This window comes from Aulostomus chinensis, chromosome 10, assembly GCF_037954235.1.
Source record: "Aulostomus chinensis isolate RoL2024-O1b breed Wild chromosome 10, RoL_Achi_v1.0, whole genome shotgun sequence".
NCBI classification, from domain to species: domain Eukaryota; kingdom Metazoa; phylum Chordata; class Actinopteri; order Syngnathiformes; family Aulostomidae; genus Aulostomus; species Aulostomus chinensis.
Window position 1 is genome coordinate 26,420,163 of NC_141329.1, and position 23,136 is coordinate 26,443,298.

Here is a 23,136-nt window from a genome sequence, read left to right on the forward strand (position 1 = left end):
TACTTTTACAGCAATGAAATAAAATAGACATTAAACACTTTACATTGCTTTTGCCTCATTTTCCACAGCACTTTGTACAGCACGCTTCAGAGCGCTTGATATACACATTTTAGCCCTTCACTTGGATTTCAGTTTGATTTCAGGCTCAAAATTCAAGAAAACACTGCCTTTTTCTTTTTGGTGCTTTAATCATTCGGACATGTAATTTCTTAAGTCACGCTCTAATCTGTCATCAGATCTTTGAGAGGCAATGGTCTTTATTTCAAAACGTGATGACAGGAAAGCATATGGGAGATGTTTACCCCAGAATTCTTTGTAACAGGCGGTTAAAGAGACTGTTGGCGTGTCATTGCAGGGTAAACACAGGGGTTATTAATATCATTAATCATGGCTCTGTTCCATTTAGGCAGGCCAGGGCTCTGGTATTATGCCACTGGCTCACTGAACACACTAAATAGAAAAGAACTATAATTAATTTGATTAATTATACCTGTGATTACTGTACCATGCTGCAAGTGAAATCACAGTCTGTTTTATAATGTTAAAAAAATAATCAAAATCAGCACTTCTACGTCAAAAAAACGACCTAAAATTTAAACGTCGTTGTGAAAATGTGATATGCATTTGATTTTTTTTTTCTTTAACTTTCATCCGTCCACTAACATGGAAGGGTGTAATGACCTATACTGCTTCCAGCCACCAGGGGCAATCAAGATGTGTCGGCCTCAATTTTGGTGAGCTGTCATGTCATCCATCATTACAAATGGTCCAAGTTCCTTCATCATATTGAGTGTGAGTGTGTGTGTGTGTGTGTGTGGGGGGGGGGGGGGGGGGATGGGGAAAAAGGTTTTCTCAGAACCTCTCAGGATCCAGTCAGTGCCTCTGACTGAAGTCCATGTGCACAAGCGTGGCACTCGGTTCAAGTGTGTTGGGCTGAACTTTGACCGCTGCGATTTACCGGAAGAGTGTACCGAACCCAGCCGTGAGCGCGGCGCAAATCATGTTTGTTGTGCACCTTCAGCCGACCTGACAGTAAAACAAGAAATCAGAGCAGAGCGAGCAGGCCCAAGACCCTATTCTCAGGTACTGAGAGTGAGGAGGAAGGACAGAGAGGGAACCTATGAAGCAGATGAGGAAGCGGTGGAACCAGGTAGAGAGAGGGATGGAGGGGAGTGACAGAGAGAGAGAGAGAGAGGAAGGTAGAAATAAGATAGCGAAAAAAGTGTGACGGGGAGAAGTAGAAAAGGCGAGGATGTGAGAAGAGGAGAAGATATGAGAGAATGAGATTATTTTAAAATGAAATTAAATTATTTTCATGGTTCATGATCAGAATTGTTCAGTGTACTCTTTCAGTTGATGACAGGGAAGAGCAAGAGATAAAAGGAAAGGAGGAAAACAGCGTGTGTTGTGTAGCATCTGTAAGTTATGTATGAAAACACTGCTAATATAAAAACCCCTGCATTTAATCAGACATTCCCTTCATCAGGCTCAGTTATACCTGCCCCTAGTGGTGGTTTGGATGTATTGCATTGTCTGCACTGATCAAAAACCCTCTTATTTAAAGGACATCTGTTTCTATTATACAGAAACAGGTGAGAGATGACGGGTAAAATGCAGACAGAGACGTGTAACAAAGGTTCACTGCCAGAATAGAGTCACAGACAATATGAGACATGCATCTCAGCCAGTGGGATACTCTTTTGATGGTTTGTTATTAACAGTGGAATAATTAGTTGTAAACCTCTGTTGTGGAAAAAGAACAAACACATGGGATCAAACCGCAACCACATGCCCGGGATACCACTTCTGTCTAACATTAGTAGCGTTCCTGCTGCTGGGATTCATCCGAGAATGCAACATTAGCCGTTATCTGGTGTCATCTTGTAAAAGTCTGTTTTCACCTAATACCTTGCTTTTGTCATGGACCCGAGGCCTGGCAGCAGAGTGGAATCAAATAGTTGGTTCATTGCATCAGACAGGTCTGAGGAGCTTTTCCTCCACAGGAGGTTAATTTCTTATTGCTTGCCGCATTCGCAGAGTTCATTTTGAATCATGTTAGTTTGGCTGTCTATTCCCATTATCACTATCTGAAAATGCAGGTGTTTTTTCCCTCCACTTTGTAAATGTCAGAAAGCAATAGAGGTGTCTGACAACTCAGGCATGCAAATGTGCTTTTGATGTTTTCTTGGGGCTGTGGCTGATAGTGTTGTTCCTCCACTGGTCTGAATCTGAGGCATTAAAACGTATTCTCCATTCCCCTTACGCTTTTTTGGCTCCTGCCAGATAAATATAGCACAAGGTGACTTTTGATTCCCTTCCTCTTTCTCTTTGAAGATGGGGGAAACAAAGCCAGGCTTTTTGTGTTGGGGTTTGTTGTGAGATGTAAGTTACGATGACAAGGTCCGAGGCCTGTCTGTGGCAACAATGCCTGTGTACAGAGAGTGCCTCAGATGCTTACAGCACTTTTATTCCTCGAGATACAGAACAGAACCGCTGAGCACCCTGAGCACACATTGGTCACATGGAACCTCAGATGGAGGGCTCTGATAAAGCTTAACCATAAACAAGCATCCAGCTCAACTCATCCCTCGCTCTCTCTCTCTCTCCCTCTCTTTCTCTGTTCTTTCTGTCTATGTTTAACTCCCCCTCTCCCCCTCCCCGCCCATATCTACCAGGCCCACTTGCCACTTTCTTACACTCTTTCTTTGTCTCTTTTCCTTCCCACCGTCTCCTCTCTCTCCCTACCTTTGTGGGCAGCAGAGCTTACAGTCCATCTGGCTCTGACTCACAGGGCCCACTCTGAGCAGGGGGAGATCAGTTGTGACAAACACTGCACATGGCTCTTATATTAAATGGATTAGATGTGGCTGCAAACAGACAATCTACACGGCCGCGTCGTGTAACTTCACAACGTGCATGTGTTGACCCTTAGAAAGAAATATAAATATTTGATAAGCTGTAAATGTCCTGAAAACAATGCCTGTCTGCCATTTTAAATTTCAGTCCATCTGTATTTGTCTCTCTCGCGTAGTTGAAGGTCAGAACCTGGCAACCGACAACGTGTCTGTGATCGAGGGAGAAACTGCAACCATCAGCTGCAGAGTGAAAGACAACGACGACTCCGTCATCCAGCTTCTCAACCCCAACAGACAGACCATCTACTTTAAAGATGTTAGACGTAAGTCGCACGACATTAGACCGAGCTGAACCAGCGGTGATGATAACGAATGAACGCGTGCATGAAGTTTTGGTTCTGGACGATTGACTTTTGGGTCTTTTGGTGCATTTCTTTGTTTTCCCCTGCTTTCCTCTTCGGTTTTCTTCCCTTGTTTTTTTTTTTTTTAATTTCTTTGTTTTTATGAAAGCACCTATGCCTCATCAGCTACTCATTGTTTCTCACCCAATCAGCTCCTTGATGAAATCTTACCACCTGTTGTTCATTGTCTACTTAGTCCAGTTACATTTTAGAGAATTACACCTCAGTGGGGATGCGTCCGGAAACCCGGCAGAAAGTTAGCATTGTTGAACATCGGGTTCCTTTATCTAACAGCTAAAGAATTTTTTTTGAGGGTTTTTGGTGAAATGCTTATAAAAAATAAGGTCTGGTTCACGCTAGCTGAAGACATTTTAAGGTTACATCAATAAATACTGCAATCATGAATTTCAAAGGGCTTGTGTGTTTTGAAAAGGTCAGTTGCTAACCAGTAAAGACAGAGTCAGCCTTGACGCAGTTGTGTTTCATCTGCAGCGTAGTTCCTTCAAACGGAAGTTTTGTTCTTTTGGTGATTGCATTTTGGGAAAAAAATAAATACATTTCTGTTCATTCATGGCAATTTTCCTGCTCAACTCATCTTGTTCATCGGCTTTTGTCAACCACGGAGCAAATTTTGCCTCCATCAAGTATTATTCTTAATCATGAGACTTCTCCATATCCATATCGTATCCATCCATTTTCTACACTGCTTATCTGTTGAGGGTCGCGGGGGGCTGGAGCCTATCCAAGCTGGCTGACATTGGGCGAGAGGCAGGGCTCACCCTGGACAGGTCCCCAGTCTGTCGCAGGGCCCATTACACTTATAAATTTACAGTATTCCCATATAGTCTACTTATGACTCCCATTAATCAGTTAGTCAAATGACAAAAAATGAATCAGAATATGTTGTTGATCAAGGGGCGGCGTGGCTCAGAGGTAGAGAGGCCGTCTAGCAACTGAAGGGTGACTGCGCCGATCCTCACTTCCCCTGGTGACCATGTCCAAGTGTCCTTGAGCAAGATACTGAACCCCTAATTGCTCCTGATGGCCCTGCGACGGACTGGCAACCTATCCAGGGTGAACACCGCCTCTCGCCCGATGTCAGCTGGGATAGGCTCCACCCCCCGTGGCCCTTAACAGATGAGCGGTATAGAAAATGGATGGATGGATGTTGTTGATCAATTCATTAGCATCAAAATAACAAAAACCTGTTTTTCTGCCTCTCCTAGATTACATTAAATTGTTTTGTGCGTCACTTTTTGCAGTCTGGGATGAGTGTTTTCACTGACATTTCATAGACGTATCAATTAAAAAAAGAATTTAGATAATGACTCTTATTGCAGCCCTGAGAATTTCCTCACGCTCTGGTTGCATCCCAATATTCAGTTTGTGGTTGAACATCACATTATTTCCTCTCCAGGCTTTGTGCTAAATTCACTTCATTTGTGGTATTGTTTTGCACAGGAGCAGCTGCCACTGCTGTGTTTTTAGATGTGTGTTTCCGTTTTAGTTTCATATTTCAGAGCATCCTGAACCAAAGGAATCTCTCTGGCTTTGACATTACTGTGAAGGCATCCGATATCAATAGAAGATCAGCTCTTGAGCTGCAGCTCTCGTTTGGGTTGGGTTGTCTGTGCAAACATGATTCCATCTGTCCTTGACTTTTTTGGCGCTTTAACACAAGTCATTAAGCTGAGAATGCAGCAAGATTAATATGAGATAATTCACAGCGATGCCATAATGGGAATACTTTAGTGTCCTTGTCACTGTTCGATTTTACGATAATCTCTTAGATTAGGATATTGAACATTATGATTATGCATGAGCATATGGGCGACTTCTACTTTGAACTGAGTTTTTGTCTCTGCTTTTTTACTTGTTTGTGTCTGGGATCTGAGCCAGGATTCAAGGTGAACGAGAAATGCCCTTCATTTCAGTCTATATTGCATCCCAGCTGTTATTTCACAAGTCGAGGTAGCGAGACATGTGTTCAATTTTCTCACTTGCGAAAAGCATCAGGGGAGTTTGAGTACATATCTTTGTAAAATTTGTTCAAAATAACCAACGCTGCTGGAGAATATGACGGAAAAGAATCGGCTGATATAAAGCAGAGTTCTTATTTATTCTGACGCCAGTGTTTGAGTCTGATAGATACTGAGAATCATTTCATATTATAAACAGAATAAAATAATTACCTGAAGGTAAGAACTAATTATTTCCTCATTCAACATTAGCTTTGAGCTGCTGAGGAATTCTTTGCTCCGGGTTAAGACAACCTCTTTTACTTCTCTACATTGAGCTGCTCGTTGTCATTTTCTCCTCTTCGGTCAATACAGGGACATTGTCATTTGAAAAGCATAAAAGGTTTTGTTTATCTGCAATGAGATCTGAGTTCATATCAGATTCCCTACAGGTGGCTGAAGTGCTATTGGACGGCTGCGGCTTCATGTTTTTGTTCCTTGTAATGGGTCCAGTGAACCCTATGGCAGCGCTATTCTAGGCTGTGTACCTGAAGGATTGCTGGTTCTGTGGGGACCCCCCTCAGTCAGTGGCATTGTTACCTGTCAACAGGGCCGCTCCACACAGTGGCAGATCATTGTATACAAGGAAGTAAACAGCAGTGACATAGAGACACGCAGGAGCTACAAGAACAGCAGCTACAAGCAAAGTGGCAGCCACAGAAACAGATATGCACACAAATACCAAAATAATAGAGGGTTTAAAGTGCGGGTAAAGAGAAAATCAACACATTTCTAGGTAGTTTATGTCACAGGTTGGAGTCTTGTTGGTATGAGCTGTTAAGTCTGCAAGATGATATGTATATGAAATGACATGCAATTTGGGGGAGTTGTCATCAGTGATGGGAAAAATGAGCTTTTATCAGCGAAGGTGGACCTTTGTGGATGGTGAGACAACATCTCAGCTTTATTTATTCACTGCAGCTTTCCTCAAGAGTTGTCTGACTTTGAGAAGTTGGATTCTTTTAGCATCAAATATCTACCCTCCCGTAGGTTCAAAGCCCTGAAAAACATGTTTCAAATCTTAAGTATTTCTGTGTAACAATGCGCAATCCTGACAGAATAAGAAACAAGGTAAAACTCTGCTGGGAAATATCCCTCTTATATTAAAAGGTAAAACTACAAGCACATTTGCAAGCATGCAGATAAATGTTCCTAACTGACTGGTCCACAGAAATGGGATATTAGTATATTTAAACTAACCAAAGAGAGGACCGAAAACAGAACATCTCCTATGATGATCCGCGCGAAGAAGCAGAAAATTTGATTCATGCAGGGCCCCATTGATCATACTAAGAACTACTCTATATTATCATATTATCAGGGTCTTTTAAAAAAAAAATCCCTTCATTGGAGAAGCAGGTTGAATATTCCAACTAAGTCTCCTTAAAACAATTCTGCTAAGCAAAGCTATACTGACATTTTAAAGTCTGTGCCCGTCTTTTCTGACGGAAAAACAGCGGTGGAGAGCGCTGGACATCACTGGGATCGAGCTCCTCAGGATAACAGAAATGTTGCTATGACAACAGTATCTTCAAAATCAGCACCATCCCAAAAGACGCTCACACTTTCTAGGAATGAGTTCGAAAATGCCAATATCCAGCCGTCACAGCTCAGTCTGACGGCGATGGAGCGGGGACGGCCAGCGCGATCTGCTCCCGCCAACGGACTTTTCTTTCTCCATTATAGTTTCTATCAGACGTACAGAAATCTCCATGGTTACGGGGATAACCCTGTTAACACCAGGACCTCTCGGCAAAGTTCTGCTATTTTGAACGAGAAGCGATGCACAGAAAAGGTGGATCGCTCTGAAGAAGGATAATGCGAAGTGCTAATGACAATAAGAATACAAATTGTAAGTTGGCATCTGTAATATGGAAACCACCTTTTTCAGAAAACTAAGCCTCCACCCTGGCTAATAAATATTAGCTATGCTGTGTAACCTCCATGCTCTTGTGCGCAGTTTGCCTGTTGTGAACCTGCAGTGTTTAAACTTCACTCTGCGTCTCAGGAGTGAAGAGTTCCCCTCCCTAGCAGGTGTTGCGACTCTCAAAGTGCACAAGTGCCATTGTTTTCCTTTGAGGAGAGACATCCAAAGAGCTCTCAAATTATATTGGGCGATGAGATTCCATGTTGATGCTGCCCCGAGACCCTGAGTAATGATCATGATAATAAGTGTAAAGCCTGACGGGAATAACAAATTCCCCATGCTTTAGAGGGGGGGCTGCATAAAGTTCGTTAGCTCCACAGATGTAGGGAGAACTTGATAAAGAAGACAGGTCAAAACATCAAAAGGGCTCCCAATCAAATCACCCAAAGATGTTTATGTAAAAGAGTGCTCAGGGATGAGTGCTGACCCAAATGAGAAAGGAGAGTGGAGACGGCTAACCCAGTTTGACAACATTAAAGGAAAATTCCTCCCATCCATACTGGCATAAGTATACAGATTCCTGGCTACTTTTGATTTAGCGTCTCAGGCATGCACCACTCCCTACCTCTGCTCTGTGATTTAATTCATTATGTATGTTTCAATGCTTCTCCCTTTTCTGGAATATGTGAGTTTGATGCATCCATCCATGACCAGCAGCAGCAGCAGCAGCAGCCCATTTTAAGAGTTCCTAGCTTGTTAGGAGTCCTCATGAGCACTCTTCACACTTTCCTGTCTTTGCGAGTGCTCCATGGACTGTAAAGCTACTTTATAAATCAACTTGTATGAATCATTTTGAAACTCTTTTTTTTTTTTTTTTACTCAATTAAGGAGAAAGCCCACAAAAGGGCAGCGCACTCCCTCCACTCTCTCTCCCGACATCTCATTTTCTCCTTGCGTTTCTTTTGTCTTTCTCCATCCCTTTTCTCATTCTCACCCCTCCTCCACTTCCCATTTCAACCCCCCATCCCTTTGCCTTTTCACTCCATCTCTCACGTTGGTGTCCCCGCTCTCTGTATCCTCATTGTCTCTGTCTCACATGTATCCCTACAGCTCTGAAGGACAGCCGGTTCCAGCTGGTGAATTTCTCTGACAACGAACTGCGGGTGTCTCTGTCCAATGTGTCACTCTCCGATGAGGGACGCTATGTGTGCCAGCTCTACACAGATCCTCCTCAGGAAGCCTACGCAGATATCACTGTCCTGGGTAGGTGTGAGGGTGCATGTGCGAAGATCACACACACATATGTGCCAACACTCTCACACACACACACACACACACACACACACACACACACACACACATATATGCTTTTATCTTATTTTGCTCCAATATGGATAGTTTGATAGTGAATATGAAGTAATAGTCATCTTTGATCCTGTTATCTTTAGCAGCAGCCAATTAGGCTCTCTCAGTGCTCAACACCAGAACGAAAAGGAGCAGATGCTGAAACTGATGGCTCAGACGCCATTGGTTTTGGCAGCTGTGTTGACTCTGTGAATCCCAGTGAATGTTGACTTGGCTGTTCCAAACGATTCCCTATTGAGAGTCAGCTGTGCCACACTTTGATGCTTTGGAGTAAAATTACTCTAGTTAAGCTTTATTATACATGCAGACATCCTGAGGGATTGAAAGGAATTAAAAGCACTTTAAAGTAATTACTCTAGTTGTACAATTGAAATGTACAGTAGCCGCAGTATTTCAGAACCAAGGGTTACACTCAAGAGTTCTTGAAATGATAACCCACTGACATTTAGCTTTCACTGACTGGAGTTTGGCAAGTTTTCTATGATGACTAAGGCGAGGAATAAAGGAGATCGAAATCTTACTTAAAGGAAATGTTGTCAGCAACATACATTTATGAACTCAAAGAATAGCAGAATATGGGGCCTAATGCATGAATAATTTTAATTTTCAACGTAAAATTATACATATTCATACTTTTTTCTTTGCCTCGCAGTGGGATTTAGCAAAACTTTCATAACTCTAAAAACTCACACTGACTTTTTTTTTTTTTTTTTTTTTTTTGGTCACTTGGGGGATGCAGGCACATGTTGAATACACGATACTATTTACATGCACTGCAATAATCTGACGATTGACCTTTAATCTAAATGAGACCATTGAGTTGCTTAAAGAAAGCGCCATTTATATCCCCGCGTGCCGCAGAGCAGTCTAGTCTTGACTCACTGAATCATTTTAGCAGAATAATTAATTCTATCTCTTGATTAAGGCAAATACATTTTTCAACATGCAACTGAAGACGTAGTCATAATTTTTTTGAGCTCGCCAACTAGTTAGCATTCAGTTACATATTTAGACATTACGTAGTGAGGTCACCATTAATTCACAGTCGTGTTTTTGTCCGCCAGGTTAATCCAAGTCCAATATTTGCTCCCTGAACCTCTAGTATTTGGTCTGTCTCAACTCCTCAGGATAATACTGGGCTCTTTGCTGCTAAATGTTCCACCAGTGAGTCGATGTCTGTGGTTCAGCGCTGAGCAGGTGGTGAACAGTGTGGTTTTAGAGCTCTTTCTCTGACAGCCGCCTGCTGTGGCCACAAAACTAAGCTAGGAGAGCAGTTAAGAGTGAATCAAAACAGCAAAGTGGCACATGAACTAAAAGACACTGTAGAGCTGCAGCCAGGTGATAAATTTATCTGTTCTGCTATGTGTGGGAAATGATAATTCACCAAAATATCATCCAGGAGTACATTTTCCACCGCAAAGCTTCATCTGAAATGGAAATGATAGTGCAGGCACTGTAGCAGTGTGTGTAGCTGCGCTGGCAGACCATATAAATGAGACCTGAACACACCTGAGGCATCCATTTAGGTTTAGTGACATATTTAAACTTAAATTAATATCCCCCTGATAAAATGAGATCTCACTCCTTCTTGAATTTAGTTGCAGTATGATATGAGCCACGCGGCTCTTGGATGTGTTTGTATTTATGTGCCGTGCTGGGGTCTTCGTAAATGTGGCCGTTACCGTGTTTCAGTCCCGCCGGGAAGTCCAATCATCGAGAGCCGTGAGGATGTGGTCAGCGAGGGGAACGAGACAGAGCTCATCTGCACAGCCATGGGCAGCAAGCCAGCTGCCTCCATCAGATGGATGAAAGGGGAGGAAGAACTGACAGGTCAGTGGAATAACAGCCTCTCCCTGTTTGCTTCACTTGCTCCAGGCCTGTCCACTTCCTTACAACTCGGAGTCTCTGGAGGGGCGTCCTCTGTGAACAAATGTAGTCCTCCTCTAAAAGATTAATGCTTGTTGCACTGATTATGTTGACTGACATGCATAAGAAGGACCACCAAAGATAATCATGTCTGACATATACAACAGGAGGTTCATTCAGGGGTTTTTTTCCCCTCTATATTCTTGTGCCAATTCCCATGATCATAACCCTGCTCCACTCGTGGTTTGTTTCTCATAGTTAAAAAAAAAAAAAAAAAAAAAATCTCCCCTGATGGGACTTTAATACTCAACATTTCAGATGTGCTTTTTTTTTTTTTTTTTTCAAAGATGTAAAATTTCTTGAACATTTAACGTTAGCATTTAGTTTAGCCGGTGGAATCGGATCTGAGGAATGAGACAACCATAAATTCATGGTATTTGCTTGAAACCATGAATTGTATTGTGATTTCAGCAGCTTCAGTGTGCTGTGGGTTCTTCTGTCGAGGGGTGGACGTAATCTTGGGTGGCTGAAACATCCTTATTACCTCTCGGTTATGATTAGCTGTCATCAATTTTTCATTATGTAGTTATTGCACAGCAAGGGAAGGGGACATTCATTTTAGTCATATTGTATTTACACAGGGTGGATATCTATGGGCTTGTTGTCAAATTATATATGTATTAGAATGGAGAGGATTAATTTGGCTTGTTGAGAGATGAAATATTTAGACAAGAGCGAATCTGAAGCTAAATGCCATCTGTGCCTCCAGTGTTCCCAAGAGGAGTTGAAGTCAATTTCTGTTTATGAGTTGTTGATCAAGTTTTGTGTCAGGGCCGGAGAACAGGAGGTCTCAACCGCAGACGCCAGTGACACGCTGAGTAGGACGACAGCACGGTGGCAGAGTCACGTCCACTCGTGAGGAAAGACAAATGACTCATCATTATAGAGGGGCTGAACAATTCATTAACTCTGCTGCATGTTGAGATTAAAATGCACACATCACACTTTATTGAAAATCTCTGATCATGTTTGTCTGCGTGTGTGCAGGCACAAAAAAAAAGAAAAAGAAAAAGAAAAATCTCCTGGTTAATTTAAACCCACTCTCAAAAAGGCAGACTCAGTTTTGGAGTCATTTATCATGCTGGCAGCTACGCGACTGACGGGTTCTGGCCTCAGTGAGAATCGGCACACAAGGTGGCAAAATGCTTGTTAGCATAAATGACAGCTGCAATATTATTTAAATGTAGTGGAAACCGGCTGGTCCTCCTACTGGTGCTAAAGTACAGTAATTGATTTGTTCCATTAGATGGCTGCGTTTGAGTTGTGTGTTTCTAGAATTGTTATGTGGAACTAATGCAGGAGATTTTCTGTTTTTTTTTAAGAAATTGGGAATGTTTTTTTTTTTAATACATTTGAAAATATTCAGCATTGACTTTTTTTTTGTTTCTGCACTGTAAAAAAAAAAAAGAGAATTTCATGCTATTCACACACATTTAAAGAAATCCTAAACAGCTGTTAAAGATTAGAAATGGGTCGTTTTCAAGGTAAATAATTTTGGAAATATTCACTTTTAAACTGAAGAATCATTCAGGTGGGCTTCAGTAGGTGCAAGTATGGCACCAGGAGTAAAATAATAATAATAATAACAATAATAATGATCATAAAATGAATTTTATCTAGGGATGCCTTTCAGGACACCCAAGGTCAGGTTACAATGCATGCATAAGTTAGAATGGTAGTCAGAAAGCAATTCAAGACAGCAGAAGGTAACAGCAGAACAGCTGATAATCTGATAAACTGAATCAATTCAGTTGGACTCGACAGCGATCCGTGTGACCGCTAAATACACACAGCAGAGCCTGGCTGTCGTGTTAGTTACAAATGTCTGAGACTCCAGGTGCTCTTAATGTTGTGTGTTAGCTAAACATTGATTTAGCTCGTGAAACAAACATCCACTCAGCCTGCAAAGATTTGAACAAGTGCTCTGTCGGCTAACATTAGCAGCACACTGTCGAGCGGCAACGTCTTTCCACAGTTGCTCTCTTGTTGTGGCACAGCTTGGCATCTTTGCTGTTACCCAGGGGGAAGCTAACAAATGCTAACAGGAAAAAGAAAAAAAACGCTGCACGCTGTGTGGTATCTAAAACCAGTTGCAAAATCCATGAAACAAAAGTTCGGTGTTGCCACATGAACTGATGTTGTATTTCATTCTTAATCCTGTGGTAATATTTGCACCTTTTGATCAAATGTCACAGCATTGTCAACAAAAAAAGCAGCGTTTGATGTGCGCGTGAAGAAATGGCTTATGTACAAAAACACAAATAATCTGTTCAAATTAGTAAAGGAATAATCCCGGATGACGTACTTGAGTTTAATGTGGTGTCATTTTAAGCTCATTTAACTTCAGGGTTATGTGAACATCGGCCGGCGCGATGTATAGCAGTATTCTGTTCAAACAGCTTGATCAGTGGCTGCTTTTCAGAGGACTCAGGGTGAGAGACTGACTGTGGAAAGTGTCACCCTGAGAAGAGGTTATGCTTGATTGCGCATGGGATTGATCAGTGGTTGATGCTCACAAGAGCGTTTGATTTGACGTCTCTGCTGCCGCACTCAAATCTCCTCTGCATTCTGATTCAAGCCCTTCCACGACTCCATCTGCAGTTGTTTTGCTCGTCTGGGTTCAGATGATGCTGATAATTAGCAAGGATAAGTTAGCGTGTAGAGCGATAGGAGCTCTCAAAGGAAGTCAGAGTTGTTGGTCAGTAACTTTAAGCATAAGATTATCAGCAAACTAAATTCATCTGATCACTTTAGGATTGATTATCTGTTTTTTTGATACTATAATAAGAGATGCATGTAGGATCGGGAGCAGACTTGAGCGCTGATGCTGCTGTTATTCACATATCCTGTTCGGCTCTGTGATACTTCACGCAACTTCATTCAGAATAGACAATGAATGATGGTGTCGATCCACATACCGGACACGTCCCCCAACCATTGGATAAATCCACATTTGAATTGAAACGAATTGTGTGTAGGCCATGTTTTGCACTCTTCAAATAAGAACCCCAGCAAGCAGGCCCACACTGGGCTTTTTTTTATGGCCCAGTGTGGGCCGGTCTAGGGGGCCCGAGTGGGCAGCCTGCACCGGGCCTGTAAGACTTTGCTCATTGGCAATACGCTGGCCCCTTAGTGCTGGCCCCGCAATGGCAGCCCTAACTAAACCCAAGGGGCACCTGCACTGGCCCTGCGATGGCCCGCAGCGGACAGCCCTAACATAACCCACGGGGCGCCTGCAGTGGCCCTGCGATGGCCCGCAGTGGACAGCCCTAACTTAACCCACGGGCGCCTGCAGTGGCCCTGCGATGGCCCGCAGTGGACAGCCCTAACTTAACCCACGGGCGCCTGCAGTGGCCCTGCGATGGCCCGCAGTGGACAGCCCTAACTTAACCCACGGGGCGCCTGCACTGGCCCTGCGATGGCCCGCAGTGGACAGCCCTAACTTAACCCACGGGCGCCTGCAGTGGCCCTGCGATGGCCCGCAGTGGACAGCCCTAACTTAACCCACGGGGCACTAGGCCCTCATTTAGCCCACACTGATATTGCAGGTAATTACCCTGCTAATCATACATATATAAATACACTAGTTTCACACATCTAAAATGGATGCACTCACTGATTCTCGCTTGTGTCAAAAACGCACGATTCAATAAACACACACACACTTGAGTTCTTTTTTATACCAAACTTTATTTGTACTTAACTGGTACATTACAAAATAAGAATTTTTTTTAAATTATTTGATCGGTTATGAAGGTGAATCTGATATCATAGACGGTTAGATAAATAGAATATCTTTGCTTATATTGTGTAGTAGTCGAATAAATCAGATGATTGCACGGTAGTATCTCTGTTTTATAATTGTATAACTCAATGGGGCGCTTATGAACGTCATACGGCTGCCTCTTGAGCCAATCAGACGGACGGCCGACCGGGAAATTTTCCGGGCCGTCCCGATAGCCACTCGGCGCCTACAACACAACATTCATAGTAGCTGCATCCACGTACATTCCTACTGTGATGTGTGCATCCGTGGATACAGAGGCAGACACACACACACACAAAGACAAAGACAGACAGGCGCGCGTCTTTATCCCTGTGGGCTGCCGCTTTAGCGCAGGCACAAAAAAATCCCTCACGGAACCGTTCATTGACCGAACCACACGGGACCCACCCCGAGGGCGCGGCCATGAACAAGCAATGATGGAACAAACCGTTCATTGAACGGTTTGTTCCATCTGCTGCCAACAAAAAATAAGCGTGGGCCCAAAGGTGCAAAAGTCCTTTGGGCCCCATGGGGGCAAGCCCGCACTGGGCCAGCATGGGCTTTCTGTGGGCAAAGCAGTATGGTGGGCTGGTTTCAGGTAGCCCACAGAGAGCCAAGACCTTTGGGTTCCATGTGGGCAAACCTGCACTGGACCTGTTAGGGTTTGGTCTGGGCTGGCCCTAGCCCACAGTGCCCGCAAAAAGCCTGCATGGGCCCCACTGGGGCCTGTTTGCAGGGTACTGTGTGATCAACTACAGCCTAGTTGTATGTAACTTTGGTCATTCTGAGTCAGTGCTGGTATCAGCAGATGTGTAGCCAAATGGGATCAGAACTAAAAAAAAAAAAACAAAGAGAGAGAGAGAGCTTGGTGCATCTCTGATTGTGACATAGGTCTAAAATATATACCTATAATAAATATCAGTGTCAATGTAGAGTAGTTGACCTGTTAGCTCTGTAACACCTCTGGACCAACAGTAGTTTTTCTGATTTGTAAAATCCACCCTGGGCGAGTTCTGCTGAGCCGTTTCAGTAATCCAACACTATGATTGCCGCTTTTAGACGGTAGGAGACAATTATTTTGACCGGCTGAGAAGATAATGACTAATCATCATCACACCCCTACAATTTATATTCCACTTGTCCTGATTGTGAAGGTGTTTCTATTATTTGATGATGCACAGAAGGGTTTTGTTCTGTAACCACCTCTCAATATTTAGTTCTAGGTTTCCGAGATGATTTGATAGCAGAACGCACAATAAAAGCTTATAGAGGCCAAACCTACTTAACTGCTCGTCAGCGGTTTCACTAAATGTGCTGTTTGCCAGTCGCGTTGCTCACGTTCTGATTTATTCTGCAACCAAATAGCAAGATAATAATTTTTTATAACTTGGAGTCATCTTTTTATGCATTCTCATTACCCTGTTGTACTTTAAAGTGCTGCAATTATTATCATTATGTTACCCACTTATTCGCCTTTAATGGTCAGTATGCTTTTCAAGCAGCTTGCTATTTCACTGCAGCTGGCAGGTTGGTCAAACTCAGGCTTGCTGACCACTTTCCAATCCGGGGGCTTTAGACTTTATGTAGGCAGGTCTTAGGTGGTTGGATGTGTGTTACATGAGGTTAATATCCATCAAGAGGCCACATATGTGTGTGTTGGTGATCATCAACTGTGGAGCAACCGTGTTTGCCCTCCCTGAGTCCAGCCCAACTCCCCTGTGACAAGGCTGAATTGGAAGTGTGCTGCAGGTCAGAGTGGGGCTGTAATTATTTCCTCACTTCATTAAGTGCAAGTAAACCATCACACTCAGTACTGCAGCTAATGCGATGCCCCTGTGGCATTGTAATGCTCTCTAAATGAATGCCCCTCTGACAGCCTAGGGCCTACTGGGCAGCAGATTACTGCAGGGTTAGCCCCAACAATGCTCAACCCTCAAGCTGCAGAAGCTTACATGATCAGGCTTATATGACCCAGCCGCTCTTCACTCCACTTGTAAGAATCGAAGGCCTGAGGCCCCTTCTGAATCCTCGAAAGTCTCGCTCAGGCACCACATCCCTGAATCATAAATTAAATGTAAATGCCAGTGGAAAGCACTCTGCTTTGACAGGTAATCATAATAGCTATGACTATTTGCTCATTATAGTCGGTGCAGGTTTCTGTGCTGCAAGACTGTTTAGGCGTTAACCTTTCCCCGCCATGTCTTTTCCAGGAGAAACCACAGTTGAGGAGACGTACGAGAGGATGTTTACTGTCAGCAGCCGGGTAAGATTTTCTGTCACCAAAGAAGATGATGGAGTGCCAGTGGACTGCATCATTGACCACCCAGCTGTAAAGGACCTCCTGGCTCAAAGACACTTGGAAGTGCTATGTGAGTGACCCAAAGTGGCCTACAAGTCAACGACTAGAAGGAAAGTGGCAAAGGTGGTGATTTAGTCCTGCTTGGGTTAGTCGGTGGAAAAATAAGCCTACTGAAGCGTATTTCAACTCTTATATAGTACGTGTACTACAAAGACTGAATATTGAAGGTACAGAAAAGTACCTTAGGTAAAATGATTGCTATCCAACCGTCTGGATGGATGGGTAATAGGACGGTACTGAATTATTGGACAGTGAACTCCACCGCTTCTGTTAAACGTCTACATAACATTTAATCTGGCTAAAAATCTGTTGCGCTTAAGCCTGTGCGTCTTCATGGTCAGCATAGCGGCTCCAATCAAAGTAATGACCCCTGCAGGACTCAAATCACCACCTATGTCACCTTGACGATGCGGACGTGCCCGCCGCGTTTCAGCCGTAAGGCTTCCATGTAATTGAGGACACTATTGGATCAGTGTGGCTCAAGTAGACAACGGGAGTAAATAGGAAATAAAAGCTTGAGGAATCTTAAGGCTCAAATGGGATTAGTCCAGTTTAGTCTGGGGGCTAAGATCATCTTAGATGAAAATGGGGCCCAGAGGGACTTTCAGTGTATCCTCTGACCACCGGATCACAGATGAACTGTATGTTTTTCACTGACTGGCTCTTATCTATGGATCATGATGTCCTGGTGTTCTAATCTTACAGCCTGCTGGTATCTTGTCCTGTGTGATACAGTCGCCTCAAGAGGGGGAAAAAAACTTTTTCTCAGTCCTTCAATTTATGCGTATGTGTTCTTTAAATGATGCAATGATTGAAGAGATAATACAGGCTGCTATACCCTGTTTAACATCAATGAAAGGTTAAGGTACTCCTTTGTAGACTGTGTAGGGTTTTTTTTTTTTTAGTTTTTTTTGTCTGACCTTTCAAGGAAAAAGAAAAAGCTTGACTGGAACCGCTTGACATTTTGGTAATCTTTGGCTAGCATTGATAAGAGGAAAGAAATCATTTTGCTGTAAGGTACTGTAGACTGTCTGGGTGTCGAATGAGCACATAGGATAATCCCTTTATCCATTTCTATGTTTCACTCTAGGCTGTGTTTCTTTCATTTAGTAGCCTCTTTCTCTCATTTTAGAGTGCAATAATAATTTAAGTTTTGGCTGCAGGTATGGGGGTGGGGGGGAGACACACTCAAAACATCTGTCTTGTTATGACGTATGACACAAGAGTATTGTCAAATACCCAGGTCCTTTATTTCCAGATAAACCAGAAGTGAAGATTGTGGTGACATATCCTGAAGGATTAACTAGAGAGGGTGACAATCTAGATTTGACATGTATTGCAGAAGGAAAACCACAGTGAGTATACACACGTGCGCACACACGCGCACGCACACACACACACACACACTTCAAAACTGCACAAACACACAGCCATTTCATTCTGTTTTATGACGGTCAATGGTATATCCACTTTCTGCCAGTCTGAGCACCCCGTTAACCTTCACATTTCATTATACCATTTAAATGTTACCAGTTGTTTGCATGCTGTATAATGCAGGCTACATCATTAGACGGGGCCTGCCAATGGCCGTCTCCGTTTTGACCTTTATTCAATATTTCTGCTGTGGACAGACAGCGTGCGAGTGATGAGTGTGATATTTGTGCTCTCCAGTCCCCATCAGATCAACTGGCTGAGAGTAGATGAGGATGTACCGCCTCACGCCGTGGTCACCGGTTCAGATCTCTACATCGAGAACCTCAACAAGTCCTTCAATGGCACCTATCGCTGCGTGGCCTCCAACGCTGTGGGAGAGGCCTACGACGACTACATCCTCTATGTGTATGGTAGGTATTACACTGCCTCATTGCACTTGTGCTCAAATGCCTCCATCTGTCTTCTACCAGAAAATAGTCGGCATTGCTGATTTTGAAAGGTCTATTTACTTAAGTGCCCACATGGAGCTTAGGCAGTCTGAGAATGGTATTGGAATAATCAGGATTTACTACAGCATTTGTGCAAGAAACAGAATCATATTTCAAATGCATGCAGATGTATTGTGAGGAGCAGGAGGCCAACAATCACTGAGTGTGGCTGGATCGACTTGTCAAATCCTAAAGGCCCCGCTGAAGATTTGAGCTGCTGCTGAACTCTTAACGCGTGATGAGTAGAGCGCTGCTGGTGACACTGGACAGGCCTGTAAAACACCCGTGAGAGTGGGATTGTTTACTCCTCCAAGAGGGTTACGGTGTCTGTGCTGCTTCTTTTGTTTGCAAGATTATGCAAAAAAAACTACTAAGCTTATTTAATTGAATCTCGGTGGGATGCTGGCCAGGAGGATGGAAGATGTTTGCAACATTGTGAGAAGCATCTTTATACATATGAAATAATAATTTCCCTCCCCCCCAAAAATTATGAAGACTTTCATTGTAAAAACGAGGTATTTTTGTACTCTTTGACAAATACACGGACAAATGTATGAAATGTAATTTGCAAAAGAGTGAGTGAGATCTTGGCCTTTGCCTTAGTTTGATGTAGATTGTCCTATTTCCTGCAGTATTGGTGTCCTGGTGCACTGCTGACTAATAGGAATCTGTGTATTCCAGTTTTTGAGATCAGCTGCAGTTGATCTGGTGTTAGCAGACCTTTTACTTCCCTCCTTGACTGCGCAACAGTGGAATGCCTCGTTCTCAGGTCTTCCCAACTCTCTAGTTATTTTTTTTTTGTTAAATACTTCCGTTGTTTTAGACTATGAAGCGTCATAAGGCAGTTCATTCGTACCCTACTTAAGCAGAATTTTGTTTTTTCTTTTTTTTTTTTTACTAAATCAATAAAGATAGACAAGGGTTTTTGTTAATTTACATTAAAGTTAACCAGATTTTTTTTCTTATTCTTTCAATATTTTTTGGACTTGCTTTTTTTTTTTTTTTTTAACATCCCCTCTCCAGAGTTACTTCCTCTCCTATCAGACATGGTTCCTGACACAGCATAATATACAATTTTCTGAATAAGTACACAAAAAGACAGATGTACTGTATGAAAAAAAGCCAGGCAGGCTACTGTCAGTAAATTCACTCACTAATCTGAAAAAAAGTTTGAAATTTTGTCCTAACAACTTGACTAAAGGTGAATGGGGGGAAAGGGGCGGGGGGGGGGGGGTAGCTGCAAGAGGTAAATGTTTGAAGTTTGGAAAGCAGGAAAGACTTCATCATTTGGAATCGTGTAACATGACATCAGGGAAGAACACACTCCTTGGACCTTGATTTTCTCTTGGTGGCTGGTAGAGGTCATGAGGATGCGGGGAAAATAAATTTAGTGCAGGTGCAGCCATTGTAGGTGAGTTTAGCTTTTTCTCCCTGCAGCAGATGCACCCTGCTGTTTAGAAAAGCATTTCATATTTCTCTCCCAAGTTTCAATTTGTTTCTTCCTGTGTGCAGAGAACATTGTCTGCTGCTGACCATACCCAACAGCTGCAGAGAAGGTGAATCAACTGTTGCCTTTCAAGACTAGTACACAAAATATGTAGCACTTTCTAGTCTGTGATTCAAATGGTAAAAGGATATATTTTTACTTAGCAATCTCCTTTGCCGAATAAGCTTTTTTCTTTTTTTGCATTTTAAGCTTGTTAGACTGTCATCCTCACCTCGTCTCATGCACACGCACACGCGCGCGCGCTCACACACACACAATCTGAGCTGAACAGATGACGGCCGCACTCATTTTACAAGGGCAATGAATTCAGATACTGCAGCATTGTTGTAAATTTTACTTTAAGAAATATTAAACTTAAAGTGTGATTAACACCATGAAGAAGCAGGTCATGGCTTGTTGTCAAGGATTCAATATGTCATGATAGGATTGTATCCCGGTGATATGACGTGACGGATGTTGCAACTTTCGCTTTCTTTAAACAATAATTGCAAAGTTGCACAGCTGTACAAACGCTTGGGGAACACACTGAATGTGACTGCCACTACACCACACCGAAAAACAAAATGCATCAGAGTTTGTGTCTTACTTGTACTGCAGAACAGTTACACACTGAAGTATAGCCGCTGTAACATGCGTGGGTCAAAATAAAAATGTATCAAAATATATTGCATTTCTGGAGGCTGAAATCGCAATAAATGAGTGTGGGAAAAAAATTATCTGTGCTCTGCTGATTTTACTGCACAACTCTGCTACAGTCATGGACAACTTGTAGGACATGGGATGAGTAATTATTACTGTACCTCAGCAGACCCTCACCCATGTACTGTATATTACTGGAAATAGTGAAGCTCCTAATGTGTGCGGTTGCAGCTGAAAGGCAGCAGGCGCTCTTGACCGTGAGAGTGTGCAGCATCATAGAGGATGTCCAGAATTATTCAGGGTTTTCTTTTCCTTTTTTTTTTCTTTTTTTTTCATATAACAAGAGTGTTAACTTTCAAACGTCCTGAAGAAGTCCAAACTTACTTTGGTGCAAAAGTGGGTTTTGTTTTTTTTGTTGTTGTTTTGGGGGGGGGGGGGGGGGGGGCTGTTTTTGTAATGACATCATGAATAAAACATGATCTATCTGCAAACCTTTTCAAACACGGCCACACTGAACACAGCGACAGCATGTCCCTCTATATATAACACATCCAAACCGTGGCGGGTTGGAGAGTCATACAAAAGCATGCAATTGTATCCGATTTATCACACATTGATGCAGATTGTTGGATTTGGGCAGTGAACACAACACTCCTGTTTAAACAGTTCCCAAAACAGCAGGATCGGAGGAGTTGAGATGGTGTGTTAAAAGCAAAGCTTTTGTTGAAAATGGGCTTGTTGTGGATTTTGTGAGAGAGCTGATTACAGGTTTCAGACTGGTGATATTGTTTTGGTTATTACTCAGTCGGCTTGTTTTGTTGGTCTTGACAGCCGTTGTGAAAAACTAACAAAATAATGTCTTTCCTTGTTTGTCTAGTTGATAAGCAGATTCTCATGACAGTTGTTGAACATGTGCATTTGTGAGCATAAATGTGTTTGCAGTGGTTTTAATGTCATTGCCATCTCACCAACGGTTGGACAAAGATTGGAATGGTTTTTTTTGTTTTTTGTATTTTAATGGAGGGAAAAGAGGGAGAGCTCATCAGAATCTGTGTGTGTGTGTGTGTGTGTGTGTATGCGTGTGCGTGTGTGTGTGTGTGTGCATGTATGCGTGTGTGTGTGTGTGTGTGTGTGTGTGTGTGTGCGCCCGTGCGTGTGTGTGTGTCATGACCCAGAATAACCTGAATCTGCACTTCCACCCTGGGTTCACCAGCAGAGAGGTCCATTATAAGTTTGCTTCACTGACATAGCGCCTCAACGCGTTTTACAGTGCCGCCTCACTCACTCATTCACACACACACATTCACACACTGGTGGCGGACGCTGCCATCTGAGGTGCCAGCAGGCTCAGCAGGTGCCAGCTTCTCAGCGTCCACGCAAACTCCAGCTCGACCTTACAGATTCAGGTTAACAGCGAGGATGAGAATGGAACCAGCGCACAAAGTGATCTACAATCAAAGTATTGTGGTATTTTATTATGTTGCCATCGTTTGAGCCAATCAGCTACGATGTAAACATTTGCTGTGTAAAGTGTCCTGCCTGCACTCGCTGTAAAGATTTTAATATTATCATTTGCCACGTTTAACTGCTTCCAAGCCTTTATACAAGCTTTTTGACGGCTTATACCAAGTTGTAACTATTGCAGCTGCTGCGGCCTTTGAAATGCTAGTAGTTCATAAACACTGGCTAAAGTTACTGTAGATATTACATTCAAAATATGCTAAAATAACTATAAAATAGTTGCCCAGTGAGCAGATTGGTGCGTAAATGTTTCAGGGTTTTTTTTTTAGTTTGCAGAAGAGTGAACTTTGGCTTTGCGGAGCATAACAGAACGAAGGGATCATCGTTCCGGTTCAGCATCGGTCCTGACGATTTTGTTTCCAGCAGCTGACCCGTGTGACTTTGCCTCTGTGACATAGGTTTCCTTTGACTGCCATAACTCAGCCTCTGCTCGGTTATTCATCATCATGCTTTGTTGGGCGGATGATGGCATCTGCTCGTTCCCAATGGTTCCATAAAGATCACTACAGACTTATTCAAGCTAGCGTGGCGAGTGTTGTCAGGATTCGAGTGAGACGTTCTGAGAATTGCAGATGTGTTTTCCCGTGAAAAGCTTAAAAAGACAATTTTGAAATTTGGTTTAAAAGAAAATATTCTTTAAGAGTGTTTTGTTCACTTTCAAAATTAATTCCACAATTTTTTTTTTGAACTCCCTGAAGGAAATGTATCATCATCCAACTCCATCCATCCATGCATCCGTTTTCTATACGGCTTATCCGTTAAGGGTTGTGGGGGGTGGGGGGGGGGTGGAGCCTTATTATTATAACAATCTCTTTTACATTATCTCCTGAACGTTGTGCTTTCTTGTGCCTTTGGCCATGACTTCTTCAATTCGTAACTTGGGTTCGGGTTAGGGTAAGGGTTAGGGTAAGGGTTAGGGTAAGGGTTAGGGTTAGGGTTAGGGTTAGGGTAAGGGTTAGGGTTAGGGTTAGGGTTAGGGTAAGGGTTAGG

General features: G+C 42.9%; 1 protein-coding gene across 6 annotated transcripts in view; it reads left to right on the plus strand.

The window, feature by feature from the left end:
• cadm1b (cell adhesion molecule 1b) overlaps nucleotides 1-23,136 on the plus strand; it is a 273,072-nt gene that overhangs the window by 231,967 nt on the left and 17,969 nt on the right. For all 6 annotated transcript variants that reach the window (XM_086216677.1, XM_086216675.1, XM_086216680.1 and 3 more), the window contains 6 exons: nucleotides 3,032-3,178; nucleotides 8,252-8,404; nucleotides 10,199-10,336; nucleotides 16,409-16,567; nucleotides 17,816-17,912; nucleotides 18,229-18,401. In XM_086216677.1, the coding sequence (XP_086072803.1) occupies nucleotides 3,032-3,178; nucleotides 8,252-8,404; nucleotides 10,199-10,336; nucleotides 16,409-16,567; nucleotides 17,816-17,912; nucleotides 18,229-18,401 (867 nt within the window). The remainder of the gene's footprint in view (nucleotides 1-3,031; nucleotides 3,179-8,251; nucleotides 8,405-10,198; nucleotides 10,337-16,408; nucleotides 16,568-17,815; nucleotides 17,913-18,228; nucleotides 18,402-23,136) is intronic.